The 18289-nt window shown below is 40.7% G+C and overlaps 2 protein-coding genes across 6 annotated transcripts; one reads left to right on the top strand and one right to left on the bottom strand.

Annotated features, from left to right (window-relative positions):
* Positions 1 to 9333: 9333 nt before the first annotated feature.
* Positions 9334 to 13734, bottom strand: LOC115791202 (uncharacterized). Of its 2 annotated transcripts, none has more exons than XM_030745350.1 (9): positions 13082 to 13173; positions 12918 to 12993; positions 12535 to 12653; positions 12026 to 12445; positions 11717 to 11927; positions 11224 to 11435; positions 10998 to 11145; positions 10678 to 10787; positions 9334 to 10025 (listed from the first exon to the last, which is right to left on the bottom strand). In XM_030745350.1, the coding sequence occupies exons 2-9, from the start codon at positions 12955 to 12957 to the stop codon at positions 9714 to 9716; spliced, it is 1572 nt and encodes a 523-aa protein (XP_030601210.1). In that variant the 5' UTR covers positions 12958 to 12993; positions 13082 to 13173; the 3' UTR covers positions 9334 to 9713. The 2 variants fall into 2 exon arrangements, with proteins under 2 accessions (XP_030601210.1, XP_030601209.1); XM_030745349.1 differs by lacking the exon at positions 13082 to 13173 and adding an exon at positions 13589 to 13734 and having other exon boundaries at positions 9335 to 10025.
* Positions 12441 to 17870, top strand: LOC115791201 (uncharacterized). 4 transcript variants are annotated; one of them, XM_030745348.1, is made up of 4 exons: positions 12441 to 13681; positions 13879 to 13929; positions 14639 to 14725; positions 15377 to 17870. In XM_030745348.1, exon 4 carries the CDS (start codon positions 15437 to 15439, stop codon positions 17513 to 17515), a length of 2079 nt encoding a protein of 692 aa, XP_030601208.1. In that variant the 5' UTR covers positions 12441 to 13681; positions 13879 to 13929; positions 14639 to 14725; positions 15377 to 15436; the 3' UTR covers positions 17516 to 17870. The 4 variants fall into 4 exon arrangements, with proteins under 4 accessions (XP_030601208.1, XP_030601206.1, XP_030601207.1 ...); XM_030745346.1 differs by lacking the exon at positions 12441 to 13681 and adding an exon at positions 14443 to 14543 and having other exon boundaries at positions 13791 to 13929; XM_030745347.1 differs by lacking the exon at positions 12441 to 13681 and having other exon boundaries at positions 13791 to 13929.
* Positions 17871 to 18289: the final 419 nt, after the last annotated feature.

Here is an 18289-nt window from a genome sequence, read left to right as displayed (position 1 = left end):
CCAAGCATGATGTGACGCTCACCAGTCGGGTCGCTCTTGGGACTGTTGAATCGATTGCCGGGATTGTACAAACCGACTTACCAACCACCAGTTTGCCAAAGGCACCCTTGGGAGTTGGTCGCCGTGAATCCACAAGCGTTCCGAAGGGCAATGGGAGTAAAGTTGCAGAGGAATGGGATCCGCCTGTTGACATTAGCCATCTAACAGGGGATGAACAGAGAGTAGTGAAGCAAATGCTGAGGGAGGAGTCCGGGGCATTTGCACGGGATGAGAATGACATGGGGTGCATTCCTAGCTTGGAAATGACAATAACCCTGAGGGAAACAACCCCAATTCAGAAATCGTATACGTCCATCCCGAAACCCCTTTACAAGGAGGTTAAGGAGTATATTGAGGACCTCCTGGCAAAGGGATGGATCGTTAAGTCCAGATCTCCTTATTCTGCACCCATCGTGTGTGTGCGGAAAAAGGATGGATCCCTTCGACTTTGTATAGATTACCGCCTCTTGAACCAGCACACGGTGCCCGACCGGCACCCCTTACCGCGAATTCAGGATCTCATTGACACTTTGGGGGGTTATAGTTGGTTCTCTGTGCTAGATCAGGGGAAGGCGTACCACCAGGGCTTCATAGCCGAGGGATCACGCCACCTGACTGCCTTCATCACCCCCTGGGGTCTCTATGAGTGGGTGCGGATCCCCTTTGGGCTGACCAACGCACCCGCGGCATTTCAGCGGAGTATGGAAGAAATGCTGGCTTCCTTACGGGATGAGTGCTGTATTCCATATCTGGATGACATCCTGTGTTATGCGAAGACTTTTGAGGACCACGTGGAAGGACTGAGAAAAGTCCTAAGAGCCTTGCAGGCACATGGAGTTAAACTCCGACCTGCAAAATGCGACCTGTTCAAGAGAGAAGTAAGGTATGTGGGACGTTTGGTCTCAGCTGAGGGGGTGCGAATTGATCCAAAAGACCTCGAGGCCGTGTATGCCTTGAAAGATAGGACACCAGCGACAGTTGGGGATGTAAGAAGGGTTACTGGCTTCTTGAGCTATTATCGTTCTTACATCCAAGATTTTTCAAGGATAGCGAAACCTCTCTATGAGCTCTTGCAAGCCCAGAAAAGAACAGAGGGACAAAAGGGAAAGGGTGCACAATTACCCTCAAAGACTCCAGTTGAGTGGACCGTGAAACATCAGGAGGCTCTGTGTAAGCTGATTGACAGGTTGACAGCTCCTCCTGTCCTCGCTTATCCGGATTTTGAGCTCCCTTTTGTGCTTCACACGGATGCCTCCAATGACGGACTTGGAGCCGTCCTTTATCAGAGACAGGGTGGGAAGCTCAGAGTGATAGGGTATGGTTCAAGAACGCTAACACCCGCGGAAAGAAACTATCGACTCCACTCAGGCAAACTCGAGTTTCTCGCTCTCAAGTGGGCCGTTTGCGAGAAATTCAGGGATTATCTCTATTACGCCCCGCACTTCACCATCCACACAGACAATAATCCCTTAACATATGTCATGAGCACTGCCAAATTGAACGCGGTTGGTTTCCGGTGGGTGGGGGAACTGTCTGACTTTAGATTTGACATCAAATATCGACCTGGAAGAGTCAATGTCGATGCAGATACACTGTAGAGAAACCCTCTTGATATCGAAAGATATATTGGGGAGTGTACAAACGGGCTCCCGAGGGAAGCGGTTGCTGCTACCTGGGAAGGCTGTGGAGCAGGCGAGCGGGGGGATGTAGCCTGGATCGCTGCTCTGACTCTAGCACAGCACAGCCAGGGCGAACCAGGCATCCAAGAGGTGGGTCCGCCCATCGAGTTAGCTGAACTAATCCAAGCTCAAAGATCAGATCCCATAATCGGTGTCATTTTGGGAATGAAAGAGTCAAGTCAAGTACTCACCCCTGAAATGAAGGAGAAGGTGAGAGGTCCCGTTAGAAAAATGATGCATGAGTGGACAAGACTGAGTATAGAGAATGGCATCCTGTACCGCAGAGCGAAAGAGAAGCATCAGCTAGTCTTGCCAACAAGTTTCAGATAGGTTGTCCTCAAACATCTACATGATGATGTGGGGCATGTCGGAGTTGAGAGAGTTCTCAGTTTGGTGAGACCTCGGTTCTATTGGCCATATATGAAGCGAGACATCGAAGCTTATGTCACCCGGCAGTGCCCATGCATCAAGCAAAAGAAGCCGGTGGCACGCATCCGAGCTCCCATGGCCAGCATCGTCACAAGCTCACCCATGGAATTGGTCTCGATTGACTACCTGCATTTAGAACCGAGTAGGGGTGGATACCAGTACATCTTAGTTGTGGTAGACCACTTCACTAGGTATGCTCAGGCTTATCCGACCCGCAACAAGAGTGGCAAAACTGCTGCTGAAAGGATCTTTAATGACTATATTTTGAGGTTTGGCTATCCGTTGAAGCTACATCATGACCAAGGGCGGGAGTTTGAAAATGAACTGTTCCGAGCTCTGCAGCAGCTGGGCAAGGTAGGACACTCCCGCACGACCCCGTACCACCCCCAGGGCAACCCAGCTGAACGTTTCAATCGCACCATCTTGCAGATGCTGCGGACCCTGGGGGACGAACAGAAGGAAAGGTGGAAGGATTACCTTCCACAGATGGTACATGCATATAATTGCACACGCCATGAGGCAACTGGCTACTCACCTTTCTTCCTGCTGTTTGGTCGGCATCCGCGGCTGCCAGTAGACCTCCTATTCCAACTGGAGACTGGAGAAGAGCCACAGACAGCAAGGAACTACGTGAAACAATGGAAGGAAAGGATGACTGAAGCTTACCGGATCGCATCTGGAAACAGTCAAAAGTCAAGTGCTCGTGGGAAGAAGTACTATGACCGACATGTGAGGGGAATTGTGCTACAACCCGGAGATCGGGTACTGGTACGGAACTTGACTGAACGAGATGGTCCGGGGAAGTTGCGGTCCTATTGGGAAAACACCATCTATGTGGTGAAGCAGCAGATTGGAGAAAGCCCAGTCTATAGGGTGGCTTCAGAGATGGATGGAAAGAAGGAGCGTGTGTTGCATCGCAACGTATTACATCTTGTCAATGAGCTCTCCAGGGACTTGCCAGCCACAAACCAAGGAAGTAAGCCCCCAGGGGTCAAAAGAAAAGAATCTAAACCAACTCGACAAGAGACAAAGGCGCAACGAGACGACGAGTCAAGTTCGGATGAGGATGGGGGTTCCATTTATTATGGACTAGGATACGATCTGAGAGGTGGACATGGAGACAGTGCTGTGGATACCTTTGACTCTACTAATGTACCCTCAAGATGTGTAGTCCCGGCTGAGTCGGATCCAGATGTCAGCGAAGGGATGCCGCTGGAGGCAGAGGGGACGCCACTGGAGGAACGCATGGTAATAGAAGAACAGGGGGGATCAATCGACACGGAAGCGGCCCTCACAGAAGACAGAGGGGGGGGTTGAACTGTTGCCTGAAAAGCAAATGCAGTCTGCATATAACCTGACCCCTCCAGCTGAGGTACCAGGGTTGAGAAGGTCAACGAGAGAAAGGCGACCAGCTGCACGGTTCACCTATGAAACACTTGGCCAGCCTTCTCTCCAGTTGCATTCGTCAGTTAGTTTCGCAGATGTACATGAATCGCCAAACACATCAGCTTCTAGTATGCCACTGTATCACTCAGTACCTTATTTCCTTTGGACACCACAGTCCATTCCATCATCTCATGGTATACAGAGATATATCCTCCCAGTATACTATAAAGAGTTCATTTACTGATGTTAGCAAGAGGGGAGGTACAAAGTGATCTGAATATTTTGAGTAAATGTTATAAGCCATTTTCATTTTGTTGGGGAGTGTGTGACACCTACAAGTGTAAGCGTCACAATTGTAATTTGCTTAGAAGTTATTTGTGGAAAGGCCAATGGTAATGGTAGTATTATGTTGAATTTGAGGAGATGTAATTGTGTAGTTTCGCCACTAGGGGGAAATAGCGCGGGTGGTATTCGGTGCTGTGGGGCTTCCGGGCTTCAGACGAGGAAGAGCCTGCAGACCGAACGCAACTGATGTCTCCCGTCTCTATTTCTTTCTGTGTGAAACAGGTTAGTAATCTGAGTTATTTCACCTCAGTACATGTTTACAGAGAGGCGATTGTGTTTAGATGCTCGTGATGTTGTGTAATGTTGTAAGTTGTGTGTTCGAACATAGAAAAGAAATATAAACTGTTTTCCGTCGACCAACGGGAGAGCAGCCATCTTATCGGTGGGTAATGGTACGAAATGGTGAGGCTTTACAATGTGTGTTTCATTTTGTTATGGATGTTGCTCCGAGATATACCTCTTAAATGCAAAGGATTGTTGTTGACTGTGTTTTTATATGATGATGTATTCTGTTTCTTTTGAGATTTTGATATAGATGTGTTTTAGTTGGAAAATATGGGTTTTCATATGTTTAGTTAGAAAGAAGTGTCAGCAAAAAAAAAGGTAATAATAAGCAGGTAAATAGTGATGATATTATTACATGATAATTTTTTGCAGCAGGATAGCTGTAGCATTTCGCTGTAGTAGCAGCGCACAAAAGAGACCCTGAATTATGGGGCAGTTATTTTGTATATTATATACAGTGGAGCAAAAGATGTGAGTTTGTTTCAATATTGTAGTTTGTGTTTAGAGATATGTTAGATGATATTCAGAGAAGGATGATTTAACGGATATGAGAAGGATGAGAAGGATGATTTAACGTTTTGTAAATAAAGAGACGAGGAAGAGCCTGCAGACCGAACGCTACTGATGTCTCCCGTCTCTATTTCTTTCTGTGTGAAACAGACCCCATCAGAGGTCTGTAACACAAGCACACTCAGGAAAACCCACAAAACACTAGCAGAAACTAAATACAAAAACTGAAATACAAAAGGAACAATACAAAACTGTGAAACCTACCATAAACTCAAAACGCTGGGCAAAAGGCCCAGGATGATGATAATTACCCTCTTTCAAACTATTACTGGAAAGTGTTGGCAAAGGACGAATGCAGAGTAGCAGAAATGATCATCATTTCACAGACTTTCAGTGGGGTTGCTATAATTAGTGAGGTGTATTTCCTTACAGGAATCCTTCAGTTGAATAATGAATTTCTCATGAGGATTACAGGGACGCATGTATTTTTTACAGCCGTTTAAATTGTTTCCTGCTGCAGGTCAGCATATGATCCTCCCACACATTGGTCAGAAGACAGATTTTTTGTTGTTTTTTGCTTATCACTGTAGACTAAACAAGTCAGAAGTTTGTAGAACACAATTTTTTTGTGATAAACAATCTGGGATCCTTTTAACAAGAGCTATGTCTGCATTCCTCCCAAAAATAGAAAATGCACGTGGACATTTGATGTTGGAATGTCCCAACATATTTTTAAAAAAAAAAACACCACTTAATAACTCTTACTTTAAAAACATCCTATCTTGAATAATATTGAAAAGCTAGTTCATGCATTAAATACTTCTAGGCTGAATCACTGCATTTCATTATTATCAGGTCACTCTAAAAGCTCCTTGAAAAGCCTACAGCTCATGCATAATGCTGCAATGAGAGTACTAACTGGGACTAGAAAGAGAGAGTATATTTCTCCCAAATTAGCCTTTCCTCATCGGCTCCCTGTCAAATCCAGAATTTAATTTCTAACCCTTCTCCTAACATACAAAATCTTTAGTCATCAGACACACTACTGTAGTGTGTCTGATGACTAAAGATTTTGTATGTTAGGAGACTCTCTATTGTAGTGTGTCTTTTGTCCAGTCTCTCGCTACTATTTTCTCTTTCCCCTCACTACCAACCTATCACCTGTATTAGCTAATTACCTTCTTTTTCTCTCAAAGATTCTTGAAAAAATAGCTGTAAAACAGCTAACTGATCATCTGCAGAGGAACACTTTATTTGAAGAGTTTCAGTCAGGTTTCAGAAATCATCACAGTACAGAAACAGCATTAGTGAAGGTTACAAATGATCTTCTTAGAGCCTCTGACAGTGGACTCATCCCTGTTCTTGTCCTGTTGGACCTCAGTGCAGCTTTTGATACTGTTGACCATAACATTTTATTACAGAGATTAGAGCATGCCATAGGTATTAAAGGCACTGCACTGCAGTGGTTCAAATCATATTTATCTAATAGACTCTGATTTGTTCATGTAAATGGGGCGTCTCCTTCACACACTAAGGTTAATTATGGAGTTCTTGTGCTCGGCCCAACAAATCCTAGAACATGGTATTAAACCAGATACTTAGTCTGGATGGCATTACCTTGGCCTCCAATAACACTGTGAGAAATCTTGGAGTCATTTTGTCCTTCATATTAAACAAATATGTAGAACTGCTTTTTTGCATTTGCACAATATTTCTAAAATTAGAAACATCCTACATAGTGATGCTGAAAAGCTAATTCATGAATTTATTACTTCTAGGGTGGATTATTGTAATTCATTATTATCAGGCTGTCCTAAAAGCTCCCTGAAAAGCCTTCAGCTGATCCAAAATGCTGCAGCTAGAGTACTGACAGCGACTAGAAAGAGAGAGCATATTTCTCCCATATTGGCTTCTCTTCATTGGCTCCCTGTTAAATCTAGAATAGAATTTAAAATTCTTCTCCTCACATACAAGGTCTTGAATAATCAGGCCCCATCTTGTCTTAAAGACCTCATAGTACCATATTACCATAATAGAGCACTTTGCTCTCAGACTGCTGGCTTACTTGTGGTTCCTCGGATACTTAAGAGTAGAATGGGAGGCAGAGCCTTCAGCTTTCAGGCCCCTCTTCTGTGGAACCAGCTCCCAGCTTGGATTTGGGAGACAGACACCCTCTCTTTTATTAAGATTAGGCTTAAAACTTAACTTTTTGATAAAACTTATAGTTAGGGCTGGATCAGGTGACCCTGAACCATCCCTTAGTTATGCTGCAATAAGCCTAGGCTGCTGGGGGGGTTCCTATGCCTGTGGTGCACTGTTTCTTTTCATTCACTTCTTTTACTCTGTTTATACCCCACTCTCCATTTACTCATCAGTTATTATATTATATTATATTAATACCTGGCTCTCTTCCACAGCATGTCTTTTGTCCTGTCTCACTCCTCAGCCCCGATTGGTCGCGGCAGATGACTGCCCCTCCCTGAGCCTGGTTCTGCCTTTAAATTGTTTATTTCCTAATAGAAATAGAGCACCAGGCAATACCTACATAACTGGACAAGGGTGTTTGTGGTCTGCGAAAAGGGCCGGAGCAGATGGGTGGTCCTGAGGTGTCTCAAAGCGAGCAAAGAAACAGTTAAGTTCCTCCGCTAGTGACAAACTCAGGTCTCCTGCAGTCACATCACAGCCTCTGTAGTTTGTGATGTTCTGAATGCCCTGCCACACCTCCCGTGTGTTATTGCTGGAGAGATGGGACTCTGTTCTCATCCTGTAGTCCGCCTTGACTATTTTAATTCGTCTTTTCAGGTCAGCTGGAGCAGCACTGTACAGAGCTCTGTCGCCTGACCTGAAGGCACCATCGCGGGTTTTGAGGAGTGAACAGACCTGGCTGTTCATCCAGGGTTTTTGGTTAGGGAAGACCCGGATGTTTTTGCTAAGGGTCACATTTCCGATAGAGAACTTAATGTAGCCCAGTACCGTCCATGTGAATGTTTCCAGGTCCTCGTGTTCAAATAAGTCCCAGTCTGTGTGTGTGAAGCAGTCCTGTAGGTCAGAGAGTGCGTTTTCAGGCCAGGTTGTAATGGTTTTTCAGTAGGCCTAGCTCTCCGTCTGAGGGGAGTGTATGCTGGTGTGGGCAGCAGGGAAAGATGGTCGGACTGGCCAAGGTGGGGGAGGGGTTTGCTTCCATAGTGTTATGGAACATAGACCTACATGCAGACTCGAAGGGTGAATTGAATGAATAAGAAACTGACAAAATACTGGCAAAATAAAGCATGAAGTAAACTATAACTTCACAGATGGCACAGGGACAGCAGAGGAAGCATGATAACTGATACAATCTGTAGACAAGGACAGACCCTGGATACAAAAAAAAACCTGAGAATGTAAATATAATAAGACCAGCCCAGAAACATTTTTAACAAAGCACCAAAACTTCAAAAGCTACAATAACTTAAGATTCAAGCAGAAACATTAAAAAACAGAAATTGAAAGTTTAAAATTAAAAATGTTAATTCTTAATGTTAAAATACTAATGTCAATCTATTGGCATTTTTTTTTGGTTTTTTTGCTTTATCTTTGCCAACATCAAAACCAACTATTTTCCCACTACTTCTCAACAAATTAACAGGGGCCAATATAAACTGGACACGCCATTACATTTTAAGTAATTGTTACTAAAATTGTTAGCAAAATAACCTGGACAAATTTACAGTGAAAAACAGAACATAAGAAAAATGCATTAGCATAAAAAAATACAAGATTTTTATGTATAAAACACAAATTTAAAAATACTTTTTTTTGAAGAGTCAGAACATTTTGAAAGGTATAGCTCAATACCTTTTTGAGGACATAAATTTAAAAAAAAGAAAAAAACTAAATCAAAGAACACATTTCTTAAGCCACTAAAGTTTAACATATTTAAATGGGGTTAAAAGAAAGACCTGGAATAGCTGAGGACATTTATTTAGAGCAATGGCTCCCAAGGTCAAGAGTTCTGCAGCCCACTTAAAAACCAGAAAATCCCACACAGTGCCCCCCCAATTGTCTGATAGACAGTACAATTTCACAGGCTGGTGCCAGACAGCGTCTCTACCTCCTCAGGCGGCTGAGAGACTTCAAGCTCCCACTCAAGGTGCTCAGGAACTTTTACACCTGCACCATCGAGAGCATCATGCGTGGGAGCATCACCACCTGGATGGGAAACTGCACCAAGCAGGACTTCATGGCCCTAAAAAGGGTGGTTCGTTCAGCTGAACGGACCATCAGAACCACACTGCAAAAACTACCTGTCTAAATATAAGGAAAAAACTACTTAATTTGGAAAGATTCAGACTATAATCAAGTGAAATATTCTGCCAGTGGATTGAGATAATTACACTTGATAAGATTTCTTGAAATAAGACAAAATATCTAGTCTTTAGACAAGTGAGAAATAACTTAAAACAAGTTGTTTAACACTCATTTCAAGTGCTTTATCAAGTCAAATAAACTCAAAACTAGCCTGCCAATGCTTCTTTCAGTGTTTTTTTCTTTCTCACTTTGAGAGAAAAACTCTTAAAACAAGAGGAACTAACAGCTGTTCTTCTGAATTCAAGAATTGCTAATTCTACATATTCTGTCTTAAAATAAGAAAGCATTTACACTAAATGAATCCAAAAACACAGTACAATATACAACAGCCTTTATTTAAATTGCTTCTCCAAATAGCAACAATAGTATACAGCATTGCACACATGAATGTGCAAAACAAACCCACACAGAAATGGTAATGTTGAGGTTGTAATGCAAGTAATGCTATACATTATACATGGTGTCATTGAACTAATAGTAACTTTCAATTACAACTAAAAACTGGTAAAGTTAATTAACTCTAATCAACATTTAAAGCTACTGAAACTCACATTATAAAGCAGAACATTTGAAGAACAGAAGATGTGTTTGTATTAGATAAACAAAAATGAAGAATTTAAATGTCTTTTTACAGCTCTTATGTTAGGTTAAAACTTTCCAACACAGACATGAAAGTCGTGTACCTGTACAACTCTACTCCTGAATAAAAGCCTTCCACTCTGCCATGGCTTTTTTGTATGAGCCTGTGGTGTCTCGCTCATGGATACTGTCCTTTAACACTTCAGTCTGAATGACAGACAGAAGGGTTGCCACACACTTTGGATATGTGAGATGCAAGGTGTAGTAGTATGCCATCAGATACAGCAAACCTTGACGGAGGTCTTCTTCAGCAAATGTGGTGATGGGTGTGGTTCCAATTGCCATAATACAGTGGGACCCATCAAAGAGCAAAACAGGGCTGAAGAGAGATCTCCTCTGAAGGTAGATGGCTGGATCTTCTGTTGGCTAAAGAAAAAAGGACAAAACAGAGAAGAGAGACATTAAAAAACTAGCTGAGCAGTCAAACTACTGAGACACTATTATGTATATATGTATATATATATATGAATGATCACAATCATAGAATACAGGTGGTACAGCTCATCTTCATATCATTTTGTTTCTTTAGTTTGAAAAATGCCCCACAGAAAATGTCAAATATGCCTGCCAATGAAATAATTATGACAAGATTAACTTGTGTCTTAGTCACTGTTAGTAGTCATTCTCCACATACTTTGGGAAATGACAGAGATACTGCACCTGTAATGTTTTAAATCTGTTATTACTTCCAGTTTGTTTTGTGAATTTTTATGATTTTAATGAATTTTAGTTTAATTAGTTATTTTTAATCAATTTATTAGTGTTTCCTGTAGACATTGGTCTGTATTTGTATTTTGGCAGGCCATGCTGTCCTCTGACCAACATAGTGCTGCAGAAATTTCAGTATCAATTTTCAAATGTAAATTCTATTATTTTTAGGAGCAGAGATGCTTAAAAAGGACCAAATAAATTGCCAAAATGTACAGTGAAAGCCCTTGCAGACATACATTGCCTACTTTCCTTCGGGATCAATAAAGTATCTATATATTAACTGATAACAATATGAACAAACTCTGACCTGAAGGACATGAAGCAATGCCTCACTGGCATGTCCCAGCTTCTTGGGTGGCGCAGTTGGTGAGGGGAAGAGTGTGGGGAGTGCCCTAAACAGGGCGATGTTGCATTCCACTGGAACAAAATAAATCAATGTTTAGTTCAATCCTAAATGATCTAAATTTGATTGGCAACTTAATCTTGATACCACAGAAAATTAGGTGTCACCATGAACAGTACTGTTGTTCCAGTTTTATTTAATCAGCACTATCATACACAATCCTATACATATTTATGTCTCTGAAAACAGCTACATGATGTATTAAAGATAGCACAATGACTAACCTCTATTTTGGTTCATCGGTGGCTTTAACACCTTCTTCCAAAGACCATAAAACTGAACCATGGAGCAGAAGTCCTCCCATCTTGCCTTTACTTCAGTTATGAATTTGTTGTTGTTCTTATCCAGGATCCGCCGTAGCTCATCCATCACCTATAGTGCAAGTAAATGTTAAAACCTGCACCAGTGCTTGCTTTATAAGAAAGCCACGATGAAAAGTAAGTCACTTACATTGTGAAGCTCCTTGAAACATGGATATGCCTCTAGAATCTTTGTTGGCCTATCTTCTTCTTTCAGAACATCGCTGTCAATGAAGGCTCTTCTTGATTGAAACTCAAGGTCAAGAATTTGGCAAACAGCATCTCGGTTGTGTTTTGGCTTCTTATACAGGTCCTGCAGAGTCTTGTAATGCCTGGCCTGTGTTGCTAGACTATCCATGTTGACTAAAGGGGAAAATACAGAATCAGTAACTGGATCCAACATATCAATCTAAATGATACTATGTGTTTTAGCCAGCAAGCCTAACATTGTGTGTTATATATTTATGATGGTTATTCTACAGAAAGTCAAATACATGAATATTGAAAAATCACATCCTGTCACAACAGATCAAAACCTAATCAAGTTTAAATTTAAAGTGTAATATATCAAGACATCCCAATCTATCAAAGTCATCCAGCCTTCACGTCCATCATTATTGCCATAATTAGAATTTGTCAATTACCTGAACTGTCGCCATCAGAACTGCTCACTGGTGGCAAAAGAATCGTTGATCCGCCACTTGAATCTGCATCATCATCTTCTCCCTGGTCACTTGGTGAGAACTCAATGTGGCGCCTTTTTTTTGAACGGCCCCTCTCTGGTGTGGGACCCTGCCTCTTTCGAGGGGACTTAATATTCAGGATCCTCTTCTGAAGATAACTGTACATGCTCGTCTATGGTGAATAAGATGTTGAAAGAAAAAAAGAAACGTAATATCACGTATATAATTTCAGAAGTCTGAAATAAATGTGAAAAAAATTTAATCACATACATATTTGGCAGGTAAGTCGTTATCCTGTAGCATGGGATAATACTCCACTAGTTTCTTAGCCATGGCAGTAACATCGTACTTGGACGGGTATCGTAACTCCTCTCCTTGTCGACTTGCTCTCAAGATTGAAATCATGCTGGTGACAGTGTTTCTCACCAGCCTGCATCTCAGCTCTTTGGACATGGCAGCTTCTCCCTCTCTACCAGTGCAGGCCATCTCAAAATAGTGTTTCCGAGCTAGTTCCAGCTCACCATCTGTATAGATCACATATTCAGGAGGACTGGGAAGCTGTAGAGTCTTCTCTGGGGTTTTCTTTACCAAAGGAGTGGATGTCTGGGGAGATGGAGGTGTTCCTTTAGGTGAAGACCTAGTTCCTGCTTCACCAGGGCCAGCTTTGTCTGGTAAGGTGGAATAGTCCTCCTAAGAAAATAATTCAAAACATAAATGTTGTAGGTGTTACAAACAAAACTGCACTACACGTTTTTAGATCAAAGGCAGCAAAAACTTGCCTCTTTGTGAAGATGAGCCCACAACTGTTTCCTCCTGAGAAAGTTTTCTGGACCAGGAAAAAGATCTCTTAAATCATCACGACTGAGGGTGTGGATTAAAACCTCATCTATGTTGGCAGCTGTAAAGAGAGGTCAAATAGTAATAAACCTTTTAGAGTTGAAAAACTTGGACCTTATAAATTTAATGGTATTCAACTTGACAGGGCAAATAAAATCCAAATTGTCCTCTTACTGTTTTATCTCCCAGCTACAAATAAATATAAATAGAATAAAATTTTGACATTTGGGTGTTTTGAGATTACATAAATAGTTAAAATTCAAATTTGAAACCAATGTCAGCATGGACAACTTTATTTTATTAAAGACACTTAAACTTGACATACCATTTAGAACTGATACTGTAACATCATCTAGTCCATCCATGATTTCCGTGTGTCTTCCTTTTAATTGCGCCTTTATCTGAGGGCATGAAAAAAAACACGACATTAAGCCAAGGCTCAAAAAATCATGCTCAGAAGTATGTCAGACCATTCAAACAGTACAACACCTTATGGACTTTTCAAATACAACACATGTATTTTCCTTCTGTATACAGTGGACCCAGAGTGATTGACAGGAGCCTCAACTAGTGCAGAAACTAAACTCTCAGCATTTTCCTCCACAGCCTGCATAGGTCCCTCAGCTAAGACATGCACACCTGCCTCTGATGTTCCTACGTTCATTAGTACCAAGTCTGTCTGCATGTCCTGCTAATTACATCAAACATGTACATATTTTATGTGGAAAATTATATTCAAACTTTTAACACCATTGGTTAGTCATGGTAAACAAAAAAAAAAATCGCATTGTAACGTAAATTGCAGGACCAAACCTGTTAGCTAATATTAGCTAAGCAAGCTTAGCTAGCTGGCTTTTAGGCTACAGTGGCAAAAAACTTGTGGACGTATTATGAGAACTGATAGTCCATCCATGGGTAAACTGATTGCTGGACCAGGCTGCTGTTTTCCCAGTAGTACAAAATTTTTAAATCAAATGCTGTAAAAGTTCTCCTTACCTCAGCAGAATCCAGTCCAAGCCTGCTTCTTCGCTCCCCTTCAAACGGTTACAGGACAGACGTGACCACATGAGGGCAGTCAGGGGGGAGTAGGTGCAGACCATAATAATGTTTCTAAAACTTGTAAAGTAATAACAGTCATAATAGGGGGATATTATAACTATAAATTACATTTTAATTATTACTCCTGTTGTGGTCCCTTACTGAATCACAATAACTAGAGTTTAAACTAGATTTAATGAGAGTTTTGATGTAACCGACCCCCCTCCATATTTGGTAATGACCTGCAGCGCCTGTATGAGCCCGCCAACAACAGCTCAAAAGTGATGTGAAGCAGTAAGGTATTTGTTTCTGCTCTTGCTTCTTAGACTGAACGTTTTGTCTACTTTCTTCTGCTACATTTAAATTTCTAATAGAGGTTTACGAACGTGTGCTGTAGTGCTAGCATGACTTGATTTTGCCGTGAGTGAAGATTTTCATTAGGCTAAGAATAGACTGTCTGCATTCAGCTAGCTGCCCTGTTTTTTCTTTTTGGCGGTTTAACATGGCCTGTTGGAGGTGTATGATTTGCTTTGTTTTTGTTGCCTTAACATTGAAGTCTCTCTTGAGCCATATTAACAAAACACATAGCCGCAGTCCAAACTTCCGAGTCATATGCGGAATAGATGGTTGTACAGAGGAATACAGAGTCTTTAACTCTTTTTACTACCATATCAGACGCACTCATGCTCTGTATCTTGCGACTGGGAACCCTCCTACCCAGTGGATGACAGCAGCATCATCTGACTTATCACATGCTGCAGGTGAACATTTTGACATACCAGTTTTTTCTGACTGTGCCACTAAAACACAAGGAATGCAAAGGACCGACAGTGAGGTCAACATACCTGTCATTCCAAATGAAATGTCAAGTCCGGAGCTTGAGGATTTCCAGACTCCAAATACTGATAATCAGGTAAGATGCAATGTTTGCTAATGAAAATGTTTAACAGTTAACATTCAGGTGTTTATATTATTTTTTTAATGTATATTAACACAACATATCTACAGGAAGGAGCTGCTACAGCAAGTGAAAATCTCGTCAGATGTGCAGCTGCATTTACCATCAGTGTCCGGGAAAGATGTCACCTATCCCAGGTATTGCACAAACCTAAGTGTTAGGGAAATAAAATATATATTGAATATATGTATGTGTGTCTGCATTTAAGTATACGTTTTACCACAGTCATAATTTGCTTATAAAGACTTGAAAATTGGTCCTTGATAGAGTTTGAAAAGTGCTTGAATAAGACTGGGAAAAGGTCTTGAAAGCATGTAAACTTACAATTCTAATTCTATGGACCATTTTATAATTCCACTGTCAGAGCTACAACAGTGTCATATTTTGTGACAAGGATACACACAAACTTTTTGGCTCTGGGGCCACATTGACTTTTTGAAATTTGACAGACGGGCCGGGCCAGCACCAGATGGATACATATTTAACATAAACATATAAAAAAGCATTACAGTGTTAATACTTAGATTTGCATTTAGTGGGAACAGTGTTGTTTTTAAGTAATGAGAACACGCACGTGTGAAAAGAGGTCAAAAGGGTGCAGGAACAAGAGCAAAAAGAAAGTCTGCACACCAGAGAAGTGTAATTCTGACTTTTGAATTCTGAGCAAGAACTGGACAGAGATCATTTTGGTATGAAATCCTATTCAGAATGTTCTTAAGAAGTGTAATGCTAGTCTCATATTGAACAAACTGTATATAGCTCATATTTCTTTGTTGTTTTTGTTTCAGAGGGGTGTCAACAGTATTGTCTCTGGAGTCCAGCAGTATCAAACTGCTCTTCTCAGTACCATGAAGGACACCATGAAGTCGCTCTTTCAAAGACATTCAGACAATATGGAGCAGCTACAAGAGGCAGTATTGGCAGAACTGGAAAATTTTCAAGATCCTTTCTCCATGATGGCTTCCACATACATTCAGGACAGCACAATCCAGAGGCTTTTTAACCCAGTCATACCAGAGGAGGTAGTTATGTCTCAAAAGGTTTGCAGAGTTAACAAAGGACAGTCAAGAGTAATTGCCATCAAAAACAGAAGTTTTTACTATATACCCCTTATTAGGAGCCTTGAACAGTTGTTGTCCAATTCCAGGATTTTTGCCATGATCAACACCGCACCTCAGAGTTGCCACAAAGATGGGTTTTTGTATGACATTATTGATGGGAGCATTTATAAATCCCATCCACTGTTTTCAAAAGAACCTTCTGCTTTACAGATAATTTTGTATGCTGATGAAATAGAGATATGCAATCCTCTTGGGTCACATGCTTCAGTAAATAAATTATTCATGTTTTATTATACTTTAGGAAACATAGACCCCAAGTTTAGGTCAAAGCTTGCTGCAATCAGACTCCTTGCTATAGCAAAAGCTGATGATATTGACAAATGTGGTGTTGATTTTGTATTACAAAGGATTAATGAAGACTTAAAGTTGCTCTATAATGGTGTCAAAATCCAAACACAGCGTGGTAGCATGGATTTATTTGGTGCTGTAGTTTCGGTCTGTGGTGACACACTTGCCCAACATGAGCTTGCTGGTTTCAAGGAAGGAGTTGGTTTTGCATATAGTAAGTGTAGGCATTGTGAATGTACCTTTGATGAAATGCAAATTAATTTTAATGAACTAAGTTTTACTAAAAGGACAATGAAAAAACATATTAAGCAGTGCTGTGAAATAGAAAAGGCTTGCACAGACTTCTTGAAATCATCTCTCAAAACCACCTATGGTATAAACAGAAGAAGCAAGCTGATTGATTTCCCAGCCTTTGACCTCATTCAACAAACACCACAGGATATAATGCACATCATTCTTGAGGGTGTTGCACCCATGGAAATTAAGTGTGTGCTAAAACACCTTGTTCTCTCTGGACAGATGGAGTTGGATGTGTTCAATTCTGCCATGCAGAGTTTTCCTTTGTCACCAGTAGACATACGTGACAAACCCTGCCCTATCAGTGTCACTACCTTGGCATCTAATGACAATAAACTGAAACAGTCCTCGGGGCAAATGCTGATACTGTTGAAGATCATGCCTTTTCTGCTCAACAGTATAGAGAAAAATGAATATGTTCAGTTTGTTTTGGACTTAATTAAGATTGTTCAGATACTCTTTGCCCCTATTTTATCTGTACAAAGTGTGTTCAGACTGAAGAATATGATTGAACAGCATTTGAAACAGTTTAAGAAACTTTTTCCTGAGAATAATATAATACCTAAGCAACATTACCTGTTGCATCTCCCTGCTCAGATTCTTCATCTGGGGCCTGTGATAAGGCACATGTGTATGAGATTCGAATCAAAGCACTGTTTTTTTAAACAATGGGCATCTAAATTGAACTTCAGAAATGTCTGTAAGTCACTTGTGAACCATAATCAGCTTTCTGAATGCTGTCAAAATGAATTGGGCACTGAGCATCCAATATTTGTACATGAGAAGGAATTGGGTCCTGTCTCTGAAGTGAAAAATCCTGAGTATATTGCAGCAAAGATAAGAGATTTTTTGGGGATAGGTGGCATACAACATGGAGTCAAAGTAAAATGGCTTATTCTCAATGGGAACAAGTACATAAGTGAAAAGTCTCTAATAATCACCAGTGTGAGTGACACAGTTCCTGTTTTTGGACTTATTAAAAACATTTTTGTGGTAGACAGCTCATTATACTGTTTTGAATACCAGCTTTATGAGACTGTGGGCTTTAATACAGATTTTTTAGCATATAAAATTGTAGTTCCTAATGTCGCCCAAGCAACAGAGTTTATAGATGCTGAAAAGCTAGTTGATCCTACATCATATTATCCAGTCAGTTTCAAATGCAGTATGTATGTTCTGACAAAATATAACCTTGATGATGTCATTGCACTTAAAAGTTGAAATGAAACAGGGGAAGATGTGCTGTGATTTATTGCCTATGTTGTGGCTGTGGATTCGTACTACATAAAATGTTACACTGCAGCTTTGTAAATATTGTAAATAAATGTGTTAATGATGGGCCAACAAAAGCCTAAGCGACTTATTACTGAGAGGCCTTAAAATAAGCTTTCGCATCTAAAAATGGTTGTGAAATATACAATGTGACCTCAAACAGTGTCTCAGTGATATAATTTAGCCTAAAATGCATGTAAAGTAACTAGTTTAAGGATTTAGTAACTAAGTAAGAAATAAAAGTAATATATTCTAAAAACAAGTTTTATAATCTTACACATTCAGCTCCTGCTTAGTATATCACTCTCAAAACAAGATCAAAAATACTTTTTGGCTCAATGTAAGATTATTAGACTTAGATAGACTGTCAGTTTTTGCAGTGCACCCTCCCCAACCTGCAGGACATTTACACCAAGCAGTGCAGGCTGAGGGCCATGAAGATCCTAAAACAGCCCAGCCACCCCGGACACTCTCTCTTCTCCCTGCTCCCATCAGGCCGGCGTTACCGCTGCCTGAGGGCTAAGACTGAAAGGTTGAAGAAGAGTTTTTACCCACAAGCCATCCGTCTGCTCAACTCTGAGCCCTAACTGGACCATTATTGCACAATGTAAATATTATAATCTATAATCTATAATTCCACGTAAAAGTGTGTATACTGTATAGTATATAGAGTATAGTGTATAGTGTGAATTACTTTTTTATTTTTATTCTTCTTATTTATAT

The sequence above is a fragment of the Archocentrus centrarchus genome, chromosome 13 (assembly GCF_007364275.1).
Source record: "Archocentrus centrarchus isolate MPI-CPG fArcCen1 chromosome 13, fArcCen1, whole genome shotgun sequence".
NCBI classification, from domain to species: domain Eukaryota; kingdom Metazoa; phylum Chordata; class Actinopteri; order Cichliformes; family Cichlidae; genus Archocentrus; species Archocentrus centrarchus.
The sequence above is the reverse complement of the archived record's forward strand: the minus strand, read 5'-3'. Positions and strand labels throughout refer to the sequence as shown.

What these genes read in the sequence shown, in the direction of transcription:
- LOC115791201 (XM_030745344.1), top strand. Translation starts at nt 14,133, where the DNA reads ATGGCCTGTTGGAGGTGTATGATTTGCTTTGTTTTTGTTGCCTTAACA. An exon ending in CTCCAAATACTGATAATCAG is followed by an intron (nt 14,544 to 14,638) that starts GTAAGATGCAAT and finishes ACATATCTACAG; the next exon opens with GAAGGAGCTGCTACAGCAAG. An exon ending in AAAGATGTCACCTATCCCAG is followed by an intron (nt 14,726 to 15,376) that starts GTATTGCACAAA and finishes TTTTTGTTTCAG; the next exon opens with AGGGGTGTCAACAGTATTGT.
- LOC115791202 (XM_030745349.1), bottom strand. Translation starts at nt 12,957, where the DNA reads ATGGATGGACTAGATGATGTTACAGTATCAGTTCTAAATG. An exon ending in TACAGTATCAGTTCTAAATG is followed by an intron (nt 12,654 to 12,917) that starts GTATGTCAAGTT and finishes CTCTCTTTACAG; the next exon opens with CTGCCAACATAGATGAGGTT. An exon ending in GTTTCAAGGAGCTTCACAAT is followed by an intron (nt 11,146 to 11,223) that starts GTAAGTGACTTA and finishes CTTGCACTATAG; the next exon opens with GTGATGGATGAGCTACGGCG.